The 15204-nt window shown below is 38.7% G+C and overlaps 1 protein-coding gene across 2 annotated transcripts in view; it reads right to left on the reverse strand.

Annotated features, from left to right (window-relative positions):
- Atm (ATM serine/threonine kinase) overlaps positions 1-15204 on the reverse strand; it is a 102599-nt gene that overhangs the window by 77641 nt on the left and 9754 nt on the right. The window contains exons 6-13 of one of the 2 annotated variants that reach the window (XM_032911434.1): positions 13613-13777; positions 11309-11474; positions 9017-9255; positions 7213-7376; positions 6024-6190; positions 3734-4105; positions 2753-2947; positions 1007-1102 (exon numbers count right to left, since the gene is read on the reverse strand). In XM_032911434.1, coding sequence (XP_032767325.1) covers positions 1007-1102; positions 2753-2947; positions 3734-4105; positions 6024-6190; positions 7213-7376; positions 9017-9255; positions 11309-11474; positions 13613-13777 — 1564 coding nt within the window. Of the gene's footprint in view, positions 1-1006; positions 1103-2752; positions 2948-3733; positions 4106-6023; positions 6191-7212; positions 7377-9016; positions 9256-11308; positions 11475-13268; positions 13778-15204 lie in introns of those variants that run through there. The other variant, XM_032911433.1, reaches the window with a different exon arrangement.

A 15204-nucleotide genomic window follows, 5' to 3' on the forward strand; every position in this document is an offset into this window, starting at 1 on the left:
GATATCTTTATATCATTAACCTGTTTTCAGTCACAGTGCCAAATGTAGGTCTCTGAGCCTATCAACTAAAAACAGGATTTTAAATATTTTCACGTTAATTATAATTAAGCTTTGTTTTTCAGAATTGGTTCTAGTTACACTGTTCAGAAGGGTCTCCAACTTCTGATTTCAAGATTCTCTTGCCTCAGCTGCCCAGTGTTTGGACCTCAGAACATCATTATATCCACCTCTCATTAGTTTTTCTTTTGTTCTGCCATCGATGTAGCTAGTTAGATGGAGTGGGTGAGTGACTGTGTGTGTGGGCATGGGTGTGCGTGTGCATGCCAGATGCACAACTGCACACCGGATGCACAACTTGTCGAGAGTCAGTTCTTCCTTCCAGCATGTGAGTCTCAGGTCCCAGGGACTAGACTCAAGTTATCAGGTTTGAAAAACGCCTTTACCAGGCTGGAGAGATGGCTCAGTAGTTTAGAGCACTGATGCTCTTCCAGAGGTTATGAGTTCAATTCCCAGTAACCCCACTGTGGTTCACAACCATCTGTAATGATATCTGATGCCTTATTCTGCTGTGTCTGAAGACAGCTACAGTGTAATCATATAAGTAAAATAAATAATTCTTTTACAAAAAAAGAAAAATGCCTTTATCTGCTAAGCAATCTCACTGGCACTTTTAAAACAAACAAATTTTACTCAACATACAAACAATAGGTCCCTACTAAAAACTCACTTCACATAAATTTTATGTTCTTAATTTTCAGCTTTTTCTCTTAAAACTTGTTAGGCATGTTACAATATACATCAATAAAACGGTAACCTTCATCTAAAGCAATAACACGTAAACTATAATCACTAATAAAGAACTTCTTTCTGCTAAGCTATAGGGATATTTCTTCAATCAGACCAATTTTACCTTAATTATTAATAAGATGAGCCCCTACCCTGATAGAATTATCTTTCTAATTAATGCTATATCTTAAAATACCACGTATTTTCTTATATAACATACCATTCTGGGGCACTTTGAAAAAACTTCATTGCAGCTTTTGAGTTTTTCATAGTGAGACTTACAAGAATTTTTTCCAGTACGAGATGAGGGAAATTACTAAAAAAGAAAAGGAGAAGCTTCATTTAAAAGACCACATATCATTAAAAAAAACTTTAACATCCACGTATATATAACTATAAATTAGGATCCTTAAAACTCAGACCCCAATCTAAAAATGCTTTCATCTGTCCTGAATCACTTGTATTGTAAGGAGTTTATGAAAGATGTTAGAACAGTGCTACCGTAGTTCCTAAAACTGCTTAGAATAAATTATACATAATTTTAAAAGGGAGATTTCTTTTTTCAGATTGTCTGTTTATTGTTATGTGTATGTGAACTTCCTTGCATCAACGTCTATGCTTCTTGTGTGCCTGATGCACAAAATGGTCAAAAGAAGGCATCAAGCTACTTTAGGGCCTTAGGCCTAGTTTGTCTTCTCATCATTCATGTAACAAATTTTACCCAGAAGACACCCATTATGATTCGGGAGTAGGATGAGATATAGAAAGAAGGGGGTGGTTCTGATGCCAAGGTCCTGCTCCCCAATTGGTTCTTGATCCGTCAGTAAAGAAAGCCGGGGGCCAATTGCTGGGCAGAAGGTACAAGAGGGACTTCCAAGTCCCAGAAGGAAAAGGCAGACACAAGGAAGAGGGGGGGTGGGGTTTCCCATGCTTTGGAGAAGCCAGCAACTACGTGAGGTCTTGGGAAGAGCTGGGTCCTGTGGCCACTGCTACAGGGGGTTGGCCAGGGATGTTTGACAGGGGCTAGGTAGGACTAGCCGCTGAAGTTTAGGGCAGGTGGGAGGAGCAGAGATAAAAATATTAAGGTCACACTTTCCCAGGCAGGAGATAGCATCACCCAGCTACTGTGTCTTAAGGCAAGTTGAAAAGGAACAAAGGGTGTATGTGCCTTTGTCCAAGGATTCAAGGGAAGCTGGGTGAGGGCTCGTAGCACAGCTGATTCTGGAGCAAAGATGGATAGAGCGTAAAACTACATGCCACAATAGAATGTCACAAAACACACTGTAGACCAGGTGTGGTGGCCCATGCCTTTAATCCTAGCACTCAGGAGGCAGGGGAATCCCTATAAGAGGCTAGATTGGTCTTGGTCTATATAGGGAGTTCCAAACCAGACCAGACTTACATGGTAAGATCATGTAACAAACAAAACAAAAAACACACAGGCAGAAGGGAAGAAAAAAGTTCTAAATTTAATGGGAGAAGGACACTTTTGGTGTTCTACAATGGGGTAGGTAATCATGATGATTTACTCTGTGTGTGTGCATGTTTTGAAGAAGCCATGGCTTTCAATGTGTTCCTCATAAGTAGATTACACCTACTTAAGATAATATATTAACTGTGGTTTAAACATCGTACAATATATGTGTGTATCGAATATTACATGGCATATGACAACTATGAATACTTTTTATAAATGTTAAATTTTTAAGAAACAGTTGTGTGTCTATCCTTCGTGAAAATCTCCCATATCCCACAGTGAGATAACTTTTTATTTCAGAAATAATGCGGCACATAGATACAGATGATTTTTAATATTTTGGAGATAACTCCAGGAAATTCTGCACTGTGAGTATAAAATGAGGCTATCGGATCTCAGCCGTGTAGCGAGTCTTACAAAGTTAAGCAGGCAAACATGCACAGTGAGAACAGAGCGAGAGTGCAGGAGTGTGCCGTGAAGCAGAATTACCTGTGGAGGACGGGAGGCGGCTCTGCACTGTCTTCCAAGTCGCCCTCTAACGGGTAGAATAAGAGCCACCTCATTATCGACTCCTTCACAGAAAAACTTCTATTTGTGTCACACACAGTTTGTTCTGTTCCCATTTTTGTCGCATCTGGAACCACACACATGCTAAGCGCCAAAGTCAAGCAGCGAACTGAAGGACTACAGAGAAACACAAGGAGACTGTTAGAGGCCAGCTCTCTGAAGGGCACACACCTGCCTCTGCTGCTTACTCTAAGCCTGCCATGCACAGGCAACACGAGGGACAGTTCGAGGGACAGTTCGTGAAGTAAGCTGTGAAAGGGAGATTACATTTCACAAAACTCTTTTGATGTGAAATTTTTGTCCCGGGGGCTGGAGAGATGGCTCAGAGGTTAAGATCACTGTCTGCTCTTTCAGAGGTCTTGAGTTCAATTCCTAGCAACCACAGTGCCGCTCACAACCATCCATCCTGGGATCTGATGCCCTCTTCTGGTGTGCAGGTGTACAGACAGACAGAGCACTCAGACATAAACACATCTTTACCAAATTGTAGAGAGGTACAAGGATGGTTATGAAGGTTGAATAATTATGTGACAGTTAACAATTTAAATTTTATAATCGTATACAGAAAACTAGTCTTAAAAATAAAAAGGCAGGCCAATGGCTCACATCTTTAAACCTAGCACGTAGGAAGCAGAAGCAGCAGATCTCTTAAATTTGAGGCCGGCCAATTATGGAAGTTAGCCAAGGCTATGCAGTAAGACCCTAACTCAAAATAAATAAAATTAATTAATTAATTGAAATTGTCCTTCACAAAACCTCTCTGTATTATTAAGTATTTTGGGCCAAACAACACAAGCACCCAAAACAGATTTTAACATATCTTTTGCTAAAGTAACAAACTATGAAAATAATCAGGGATACACACTCATGTGTTTATGTAAAATCAAATATAATACAACCTACCTTGAAGGTTTACAGGCTGAGCCAGTAAATAACTTCCAGAATTCTCTGTCAAGTTCAACTAAACTACCTTGAATAATGGCCCCAAGTAAACCAAAGTTTTCAGTTTGTGTTTGTTCAGAACTTATACCACGAAAGGTAATAGACCAAATTTTAATCCACAGTTTCAATAAATCTGACTTTTGAGAGCTTTCTAGGTTTGATTTCTTGCCTTGACATAAGGCAACTTCCGTAAGGCATCGTAACACATATGGAATGCGTTCTCCACGCCGCTGTTGAGGCAGAAGCTGGTACAGGATCAGTATTAATGGAGACAGCTCACAGTTAGGTAAACTGGAAGGATATTTTGATATTAATCGGGTTGTAATCTGTAGCCTGAAAGGAAAAAAGAAAGGATTATTGTGAATTTTCAATCCTTAATTAAAAACATAAAAGAAAACAAAGATGCAAATACTGTACCTTTCTGTATCCTAACTAAAGAATCATTTTCACTCTTTTCAATCGTGTTTTCAGGTAAATGGACTGCTGACACTGACTAGGCCCTGCTGCCAATTACAGAAGGAAGAATTACACAGTCTGGCTAGCTACATGTTTACATAAAATCTCAGAAACAACTAAATTTCTCATCTTTTGGCACCAAAAATATTTTATATTAGGAAAAATATAATGTAAACACTTGTCTTTGACACCAATTTATCATTGAATACAATGTTCTGTGAACGTTCCAGAATGACAGTTCTCAACCTGTAGGTCACAAGCCCTTTGGGACTTGAACAACCCTTGTACAGGGGTTGCATGTCAGATGTCCTGCATTTCAGTTATAATGTTATGATTCATAACATTATAAAGTAGCAAGGAAAATAATTTTCTGTTGGGAGTCACCACAACATGAGAACCATATTAAAGATCTGCAGCATTGGGAAGGTTGAGAACCACTGCTCAAGTACTACTCAAAACTATGTTATTCATCGCTTCGTGTCTGAAGTGAGGCACATAAAAGTCATTCTGTAATTCTTTTGATTTGTTTGGTGTTTTTTTGTTATTGTTGTTTTGTTTTATGAGGCAGAGTTTCTCTGTGTAGCCCTGGCTGTCCTTGAACTCAGAGATTCACCTGCCTCTGCCTCCTAAATGATGGGATTAAAGACCTGCACACCTCCACCCGGCTAGTCATTCTTGATTAAATAGACAGATTAAGAATCTAAAGTAGTAAAAGATATATACAATCTCAAGAGAAAACAGAAAAAAAAAGTCAATGAAAAGATCCAAATGATCTTCTGTTACAGGTAGACCTAAGCCTTGCATGATCATCAGAGAGGCTTCATCCGGCAGCTGACAGGAGCAGAAGCAGAAACCCACAGCCAAACATTATGTGGAGCTGGGGCCTGTCGGGGAGGGTCATAGGGGCTCAGAGACTGAGGCAACAACCATGGAGCCTGTCTGGGTCTGAGCTAGGGTCCCCTGCGTCTATGTTATGGCTGCGTAGCTTAGTGTTCTTGTCCTAACAGTGGGAGTGGGGTTCTTCTGACTGTCTTGCCTGCTTTGGAACCCTTTTCCTGCTACTGGGTAGCCTTATGCAGCCTTTAGAGAGGGTATTGGCCTAGTCTTATTGTAGGCTGTCATGCTGTGTTTGGATGGTATTTCTGGGAGGCCTGCCCTTTTCTAAAGGGAAATGGAAGAGTGGATTTGGGGGAGAGGAGGAACGGAGAGGAGTGGAGGGAGGAGAAACTGTAGTCAGGATATACTTCACGAGAGAAGAATAAATTAAAATAAAAAAAAACTAAAGTAGAACTGTTAACTACATAAAATTAATGGAAGCTTAAGCAGTAACAAAATCTATAAAGCTTTTCCACACAACTCGATTACATATAAATATTCCAGCAACAAGGTGAAAAATATCCTCCCATCTCCCCCTAAAAACCTGTTAAGTCTTGAAGTATCTTCAGGCATGCTGGTTAACATTTCTAGGCTTGGTCCCTTTCAGCATAGAAAACAGGCCTGACTAAATGCAGTCTAATTATCCTAATCAGAGTTACTCTGTGATTATAGAGTTGTGCACATTTAAATATGAATGAAAAAGAAAAAAACAAAAGCACATGTCTACATGTCTAAAGAGGTAGCCTTGTCTAGCACAGCAGACGAGCCTTTTAGTGACCATCGCAATGTGCTAGAGCAAACACTTCACTCTGCTACTAACAGCTGGTCTGAGAATAGTCAGACAACAGCTCTGGTCAATGAAGGCTTCCTAGGGAAACATGATTTAAAGCATACCGAATGAGAAAATACAACATTTTACCATGGCACAAGATCAAAATCATTCTGTGACTTCTGAAGATAATCTTTTATCACTTCCCAGCCTATGTCTATTTTCCTTCTTTTGCAAGGTACACTGTAGTCAGTGGATTCCCTTTGTGTCGCATAAGACTGAGAAATCTCCACGGATCTGGTATCTGCATTAAAAAGCTGCAAAATGAAAAAAACCACATTTTTATTGCTACAATTTTTTAAATAAATCATTGGGGAAAATATTTCTCAAATGAAAATATAAGGACTCAATTATTAATAAGCTATAGAAATATATAAAGATATTAAGAGATAAATATTTTGCATAGCAGTAATGACATTCTAGCAAGTAAGGTACTAAATTTATTTTTGCGGACATTTACCAAAACTTCGAAGAGTGTATTTTCAACAGGATTAAAATTTAATTTAATTAAATAAGACGTAAAAATTAAATTTACATTAACATTTAAGAGAGCAAAATTACTACCAGTATGTCAATCAAATCTGTGGAGAATAAAATACTCATTTATAGTTCCCAATGGAACACTATGTGAATGAAGCCAGGCACAAAAGTCCACATACTTATGATTCTATTTCTATGAAATGTCCAAAGCAGATAAATCACTCAGAGATAACAGAAGTAGATTAGTGGTTAAGAGAAACAGATAAAGATAATCGAAAGCTTGGAGGTCTAAAGTCTCTGTAGGGGATGGGAAAAGGCTTAGGATAGATTTTGGTGATGGTTTCAGAACAAACCAATGATAATTATTATAAATATTATCAGCGAATTTTATGCTACATGAATACTAATTTTTTTTTTCTGAGACACAGTTTCTTTGTGTATCCTTGGCTGTCCTGGAACTAGCTCTGTAGACCAGGCTGGCCTTGAACACACAGATCTCTGCCTGTCTCTGCTTCCCGAGCGCTGAGATTAAAGACATTCTCAACCACTGCCCAGTTGATTTTTTTTTTTTTTTTAAATTAGGATAGGATTAATTTACCTTCCCTGTAGATGACTGTCATCACTAGCTCTAGACACATGACAAGAGTTACCTTTCAATTAAAAGGGTTAGTTTCAAATATGCATAATTTGAAAATAACTGTTAGGAATATAGAGTAAATTTTATAGGCTTGTCCTAATGCAGAGATCCAGCAGGAAGAAAATTAATAGGAAATTTCAAATGTGACAAGAGCTACTGTACCTGGTAACAGACATCTGCCATCAACTCAATCAGATTCTCCTTGACAGCAATATTACGAGATCCTGAGGAGTATTTCCCTCTGCTTCCTATGTGACTTATCTCACTCACCAGCAGGTCGTATAAGTTGTACAAGATCCTTTTCCATTTCATGGATTCATAAGCACCTGTAACCCAGAAACACAGTGTATTTATATTCAAATTCTATCCGCACTGCCAGTTTTCAAAATGGCTCACCTGCTAAGGCACCTCCACATTACCTGCCTAGTCCGATGTCTATTCAGCACTGATGTCCCATTGGGCAATGTCCTTGAAAACTTACTTCCTAATGGTTTTCATCTCAAATTCAGGTAACTGTGGTTGTTATAAATGTCCTCACAGTTCATCTAAACATTTCCCTTTTCTAATGTATGTGTGATGTCCCCTAAGAAAAGATAACATGCCCTTCTTCCACAAGGGGACCAGCTTCTGTGTGATTTTTATTACTGTTCCGCTAGCACATACACGATGCTCTCCGTTGACAGTGGTTATCTCACCATGCAAGTCACACTCCAGTCAATCTACGCCCCTCTTAAAATGCTAACTGGAGTCTGCAGAGTCCAGTAAACATAGTCCTCATGGAAAACTACAGGGCTATCACTTCTCACAAACAAGAGAGCATAAAAAGATATTATTGAAGGCTAAAACTAAGTGAATCTTTCTGGCAGCCTCATAACCCTGTCAAGTTTTCAGTTAACCATAAATATGCAGTTAACTAACCCATTACACCACCTCTTATGGCCTCATCCTTATCCTGATTAGAGCAGGATGAAGACAAAAACTGGGAAGTCACAATTCTTTTTTTTTTTTTTCTATATATCTACACTAAAAGAGCTGATGCACATCCCTACTGAAAAAGAGAGTGGCATAACAGTTATTCTCCATGATAACCGATGTTAATGAGCCAGACTATCTTAACAAAATCACCACTATGACCCAAGGTGAACTAGACTAAAGGCTAGTACAAGCTTGAATGCAATTATAGACAAGCTATGAGAGTTCATTGACTTGATATCATTCAATCCAGTTTTGGGGTTTTTTTTTTTTTTTTTTTTTTTTTTCCTAGATAGGGTTTATCTAGACAGCTGGCTGGATAGCTGGCTATCCTGGAACTCCCTTTGCAGACCAGGCTGGCCTCAGAAATCTTAACTGCCTCTTCCTCCCAAGTGCTGGGATTAAAGGCGTGCACCAACACTACCTCAATCTACTTCTTAATGAAGAATATTCTTGGTTTAAAATAAAAGGGGACAGGGGATGCAACCAGGGAGAATAAGAGATTCATTACCAGGGCTTTACTGTTGTGTATTTTGCCCCCAGAAAATGAGCCATGGGTATCGCTGAGGCACCCGGTGTGGCCCTTCTACCTCTCGTGTCTTTGCATAAGGTCATTACCCTCTTGGAAACGGAGTAACTGGCTTGGCTATTTTCCTTTCTATTAGAAATAAGAATCACCATGTAGATAAACAGGTTCCTGCTTTCCCTAACTTCTTTTGCTCTGCAGTCTACGTTCCCTCTTATTAGGAAGTGGTGGATAAATGGCTGTTGGAGGAAACGTCTCAGACTTGTTTTCCTCTGATACTTTATTGAGTGGGAAGGCAAGATAGAATTTACCGCCACTGGTTCAGATCCGAGAGAATGCATGAGAACCAGTCTCAAGACTAATCACACCACTAACCAGGGACACTGCATTCCCCTCCAGATCACTGACGCCACACAGACAGATCTATTTCAATGAGCATATTCAAATGGGGGAAAATTCCCTTTATACCTTCTTCAGGAGCTTTGGCTCCCTGTGGATGATGGATATAAATCTGCAGTTGAATTAGTTCAATAATTACTTCTTTTAAGGAGTCATTAAGTCGATGTTGAGTCCAAATATACAGTAAGGTAGGAAGAATTTCATCTCCTATTTCACACACCCGCTTTCGGAAGTTGACAGCCAAAGTCTTGAGGAAAATGTTAAGGGCTGCTAAGATGTGACTTAAGCCAGGAGAGCTCTTTTCCTGTCTGCAACAGAAAATAAAGTCAACAAGCACACTTGAAAGAATAAAATAGAATATTCAAACAGAATCATATACTGGGTTCATATCTCTTCAGAAAAACAATCAAAAAACCCCACAACATTACTAACCATTAAAAAAACATTTATTCTCACTTGGGGTTAAGAAATTTTTCCTGTTAAATGTCTCTGCTACTAAACCACGCAGTTTTTTTGTACACCTACAGTTACATACAGTTACATTTAGTTAACATAAACTAAATTTTGCCATACAAATGTGCACCAATGCTTCCAAAATATTTTACCACTTTATTCTTTTTTAAAAATGTGTTTGTTTGTTTGTTTATTTTTACGTATATGAATTTACTGTCGCTGTCTTCAGACACACCAGAAGAGAGCATCAGATCCCATTACAGATGGTTGTGAGCCACCATGTGGTTGCTGGGAATTGAACTCAGGACCTTTGGAAGAGCAGTCAGTGCTCTTAACCACTGAGTCATCTCTTGAGCCCCACTACTTTATTTTTGATATACTACATCTATTCTTAAAATGGAAAGAATGAAATTACTTAAGTGACATCTGACTATCCTTGTTATCAGATGAGAAAGACCACAGGGGTCAATTTAGTGTCATTTAGTGTTCACACATTAAGGACATTTGGTTCTAAATGGCCCTTCAAGGAACTGGTTCTATAATGAGTCGATGGTTCCTTTTGAAAGACAGTATTTTCCACCCCCACCAATGCAGTGTAGTCTTGTTGATAGTACTTGCTGTTTATTTCTAGTTAACACAGCTCTTTTAGTTACAGTAGCACTAACCTCACTGTGATCTGTCTTGCTCGTCTTTGATACCTAACAAGGTTGAATGTGTTCATAAATTGCCTGCATATTTACTTTTCTTATTTATTTTCTCATGATGCAGACCAAGATGGCAACAAATGCACAGTCATCCTATGCAGAGCCTCCAGAGTCCTGAGTTACAGAAGTTCATCGCTACTCTAGGCCTATCTTTTTTAATTAGAGTATTTAAAAACATTTTTAACTAACCTATTTTTTATTTTTTTTATTTTTTTGAGAATTTCACACAACGTGCCTTGATCCATCTCCCCAGCAATATGGTTTTTGTTACCAAGTTTCATGAAGTTGTTATATAATCTGGATGTTAAGTCTTTAGTCAGATCTACAGTGTGTGAGATTCTCTCCCATTTGGCAAGCTGTCTCTTCACTCTGCTCAGTATTTCCTTTCTATGAAGATACTGTAGTTTATATAAACCCACTTGCTTCTTTTTTGCTTTTGTTTTGGGGGTTTAGTCCCAAAAGATCACTGCTTTTATCTTATAACAAATTTAGTGTGTGTGCACACACATGCACACACAAGTATGCATGAAGAGGCCTAAAGGAGGATGTTGGGTGGCCCACCTGTTCTCCACATTATTAAGAGCCCTTGAAACAAGGGCTCTCCCTCAACCTGGAGCTTGCTTGCCATTGTGGAGTAACTCTGGTGGCCAGCAAACCCCAATTATTTTCTGTCTCTAACCTCAACTCCAAGTCAGCGAGGCATCAAACTTTGCTCAGCTACACTGGGGTATTTCATTTGGCTGCTAAGGATCCATACTCAGTTCCTCATGCTTGCACAGCAAGTGTTCGTGCCCACTAAGCCACCTCCCAGACCCTTATATCAGTATTTTAAACTGGTTCATCTGTTTACTTTCTTCAAGTTTCTCAGTGGCAAATCTTTGGTCTGTTTTTTTTTTTTCTTTCTTCATATAGAATGGAAAACAGAGGTCACAATGCATACAAAGATGAAATATCACAACGAAACATAGGACTATCCACAGTTATGTATTAATAAAAACTTAATATTCAAGAAAATAGGAATATCCTGATTTGATCACTACCTACTATAACTATACTGAATAATCACATTTTACATCACAAATCTGAGCAACTGAATACCCACTGTTGAAAAGGCAGTATAATTTAGTCACTAAATCTAAAACATGGTCATGGCGAGAAGATCTAACGTAGTTTGATGCAATGGGAAACAAAGTGGTAGGATTACCTGGCATACTGAATAGCCTTGGAAAAAAGATCTAAGAACTTTGAAGGTAATCCATCAGTCTGTGAGCAGCATCCTCTGGTGACAGCATGAATTATTCTAGCCACTAAAACTCTATTAATGTCCTGTGATGGTTTGAGATACAGCCTGATGTACAGGGAAAACAATTCTAAAAATTGAAAAAAGAAAAAAAAAAAGAATTAGCTAATTATTTTAAAAATCAACTATGTTCAACATCACAATTCAACTTAAATATGCTATAATTCTCCAAGACAAAAGGATTAAAGACAATCTTAAATTTAATAGAATAAATCAATGTTTATTAATGTATTTAACATACGAACATAAGTAGCACAGTATGAAGGTATCTGTTTTAACAACCAGAACTCAAATAAGCCACTTAATGTCCCCACGCCTATACTGCTTTACCTAGGACTAATCAAGTCACTGACTGAGTCCTGGCGTTCTACCAGTGGTGTTTTTAAAATATGTATAGAAAGTATCACCCGTTATGAATGGCTTCACAGATCGCTCTGCTTGTATTTACAATTCATAGATTTTTAATAAAGGACATTAGGTTCCTGCTCAAAGAAAAAGGGAAGTTTATTCCTTGCAGCGGTAACAGCAAGCAGAACACATCCACCTTTGGATTAGGTCCCCAATCTCAACAGCATCGTGAACAGGAATGTTTGACCCAAATGAAAACAGTAGCCCTTTTATATAGAAGTAAGTTAAAGGCGAAGCCATTCTTTGTATCAAGGAAGCCAATGACTCTACCTCTCAGGTTATTCACTACACAATACACCCTTGAAGAAAGTAGTCTAGGTTAAAACAATAACAAGAGTCAGAGATAGGCAGAAAAGTAAAATCCATTGAGAATTGTGCCAGACATAATGAAAAGTAAGCCAGTGGCTTTAGACTTTATTCCCATTAGAAGATAGAGACGGGGAAGAATAACAACTATCTGTATCTTCCTTTTCAATTGTTCACGTCATGCTTCTGCAAAAATAGATAAGTGGCTTAAAATTGGGTATCAAACAAGATATATGGCCAATATAAACAAATCAAGCATTTTTAATCATATTATATAATCAGAGTTCATAAAATTATATCAATTATGTCAATATGTTCGCACTGCATCAAATAGTTACACAATGGTAAAAATGTTCACGCACACATTGAAGAGAAGAATCCTTCTCAACAATTTTTTCTTTTATTGACAGATAAGAAAGAGCAAAGGCCAACACTGTCTCTGCTTCTCACTAAAGCACATCAAGCTACCTATATGTTACTCAAGGTGAATGATCCAAATTTTCAGAATTCATCATGCCCCCCTAAAGAGGGGGTGTGAAGGACATCATGAAACACCTCAAGAAGTCTCAGAGAGTGCAATCCTGCCTGCTTTTTCTCGTAAGACGCAATGGATGCCTTCAGATGACATACTTTCTCCGTGAACAGTAAAACTTCATGTGTGAAGAATGTTTGTGGAGTTTAAAAAACAAAATCTCAAGTATCATCAGAGGTAAGTTTCTAGGGACACTATGTATGAGCGAGCAGTTGTGTCAGCGGCTGACGGAGCTGACTGGCATGAAGCTTCAGACCTGTGTTTGCGTCTGTTTACTGCCCTAATGGACGGAAGTGCAGTGCTGCAGTGCTTTACGGTAGGCCTGGCTCTGGTGGGGCCTTCAGTTACAGAGCTTCCCAGTGGCCCACGGGTCAGGATTTGGGATCAGGATGTAATAACGACTCTCTCAAGTGCGAAGACAGGATGTCAGGAATAGGAAGGAATTCTGTATCATAGCACTGAACAGCCTGCTACCACATCTCTTTTAACATAGAACTCTTGCTTGCAACCTCGGTGACATCTCTGTCTTTTGGGTTCCTCCTTTATTTATGGCTATCACTGTTCTGCGTGCACACCGTAAACAAACTTGTAGAGAGTGCATGGTGATATTTAGCTGACTGTTTTTTTTTTTCAGTCACTGGACTGCTGAACAGTTGAAAATGGAGCAGTAATCTTTGAAACCAGTAACTCCAGTTCCAGTGGTAAGCACCTACCATGCACATACGTGTCTTGATACTTTTGAGAGTACAAAGTAAATGAAAACTAAGAACTGAGCATGGTCGTGTATACCTCTGACTCCAGCCTTGGCACACCAAGGCGGGAGGATTCCCAGCTGAAGGCCAGAACAGGATACACAGCAAGGTGTAAGGGAATTCAGGCTCTGAGACCACAGTGATATGATTTCATCGATGTAATGTTAACCTGAGCCGCCGTGCGATTCAGACTCACAGCCTCAAACCTACCCAGCCACTGCTGCTGAGACACTTCGCACCAGTACTTCCTCACAGACAGGATGTCTTTGAGAAGGATGTTGCTGCAGTCAGCTCCGTACGTCGCGCCATTAGATGAGTCTTTCACCGTATCCATGACGTAATTCAAGAGGTCCTGACATTTTAGCCTGGGTGCTCCTATTTAAAAATCAAACAAAACGGTAAAAATGCATACATCTTAAAAATAGAGAACCCTTCAAGGGCCAACTTCTTTAACCAATTCCACCCAGAAAATTATTATAAAGTTGCTCTCTCATCCAACAGGGTCTGGTAAATTCTATAGGCCCTAAGTAGAAATTCAACGGGTTGGCTGTTTTGTTAATAAAGTTTTAACTGGAGCACAATCATGTTTCTGCATTTACTACAGCAAATGACAAGAAAGGAGTATCTGCAACAGAATCTATATGACCCAGAAAGTTAAAAAGGAAAAAAAAAGACATTTGCTCCATTAAAGATTAAACTTACCAACCTCTAAAAATACAGCAAAAATAATGAATTTTTACACTTAATTCACAATTTGTGGTACTGGACTTAAAAGGACTCTAAGTCTCTGAGCATCTTTATGAATAAATTTATTAAAGTAATCTTGAATTATTCTAATTAGAAATAGCCTAGTTACTCTGAAAAGCAAGAATATTTCCATGACATCTACACAGCATACAAATGGCATACATGTAGAAAAGGCTGAAATTTTAACAACACGATATTTTAGATTCTGAAAATTCAGTGCTAATAAATGTTCTTTTAAAATGGGTTAAGCCACTAAACCTTTTCTTTGTATGTGTATGGGTGTTTTGCCTCCATATATGTCTCGACACTGCATGTATATTGTGCACTGCACGCATGAGGTCAAAAGAAGGTTCCAGATTTTCAAAGACTGAATTTATACATGGTTGAGAGCTCCCATGTGGGTGCTAAGAATCGAATCCAAGTCTTCTGGAAAGACAGACAGTGTCATCTTCCCCACCCCAAATTTATATTTTCAAAGATCACAAAATTACATTTAAAAACAAAATTATGCCAGGCACAGTATTACACACCAATAATCCCAATAGTCCTCGGTAAAGGCACGAGTCTGGCTAAGGTACATTCTTGACTATATGGTAAATGTAGGACCATCTTGAGCCACAAGGATACCCTATCTAAAGAAAATGGGGGCAAGGGATTTAAGTTTAAAAGGATGGTCTATCTCTAGGTAATAGTTGGAGTACTGTAAATCGGAGGCTAGCCAAGGCTACAGAAATAAAAGTGTTTTATTTTTATCAAATCATACTGATACCAAAACTAAAGGGTTATCATTTCTTCAATACTGACTTCATTTTGAAATTTAACTACATGTAGACTGCAATTCAATATGCATAGGTGAAATGCATAACTGAATGCATAAGTGAATTAGGTTAGCGTTTTCTTAATGATGAGAACGGTTATATTCAGAATTATCAGACACAGTAAGTAGTCACTGGCATCACAGCACAACAGCTTTCGGTCGTGGCTTACAATTTCAGGCATCTGACCCAAGATGCCTCCCACACCTGTGTGATCCTTTCCTGCCATTCCTTGGGTAG

This window comes from Rattus rattus, chromosome 8, assembly GCF_011064425.1.
Source record: "Rattus rattus isolate New Zealand chromosome 8, Rrattus_CSIRO_v1, whole genome shotgun sequence".
Classification (NCBI taxonomy): domain Eukaryota; kingdom Metazoa; phylum Chordata; class Mammalia; order Rodentia; family Muridae; genus Rattus; species Rattus rattus.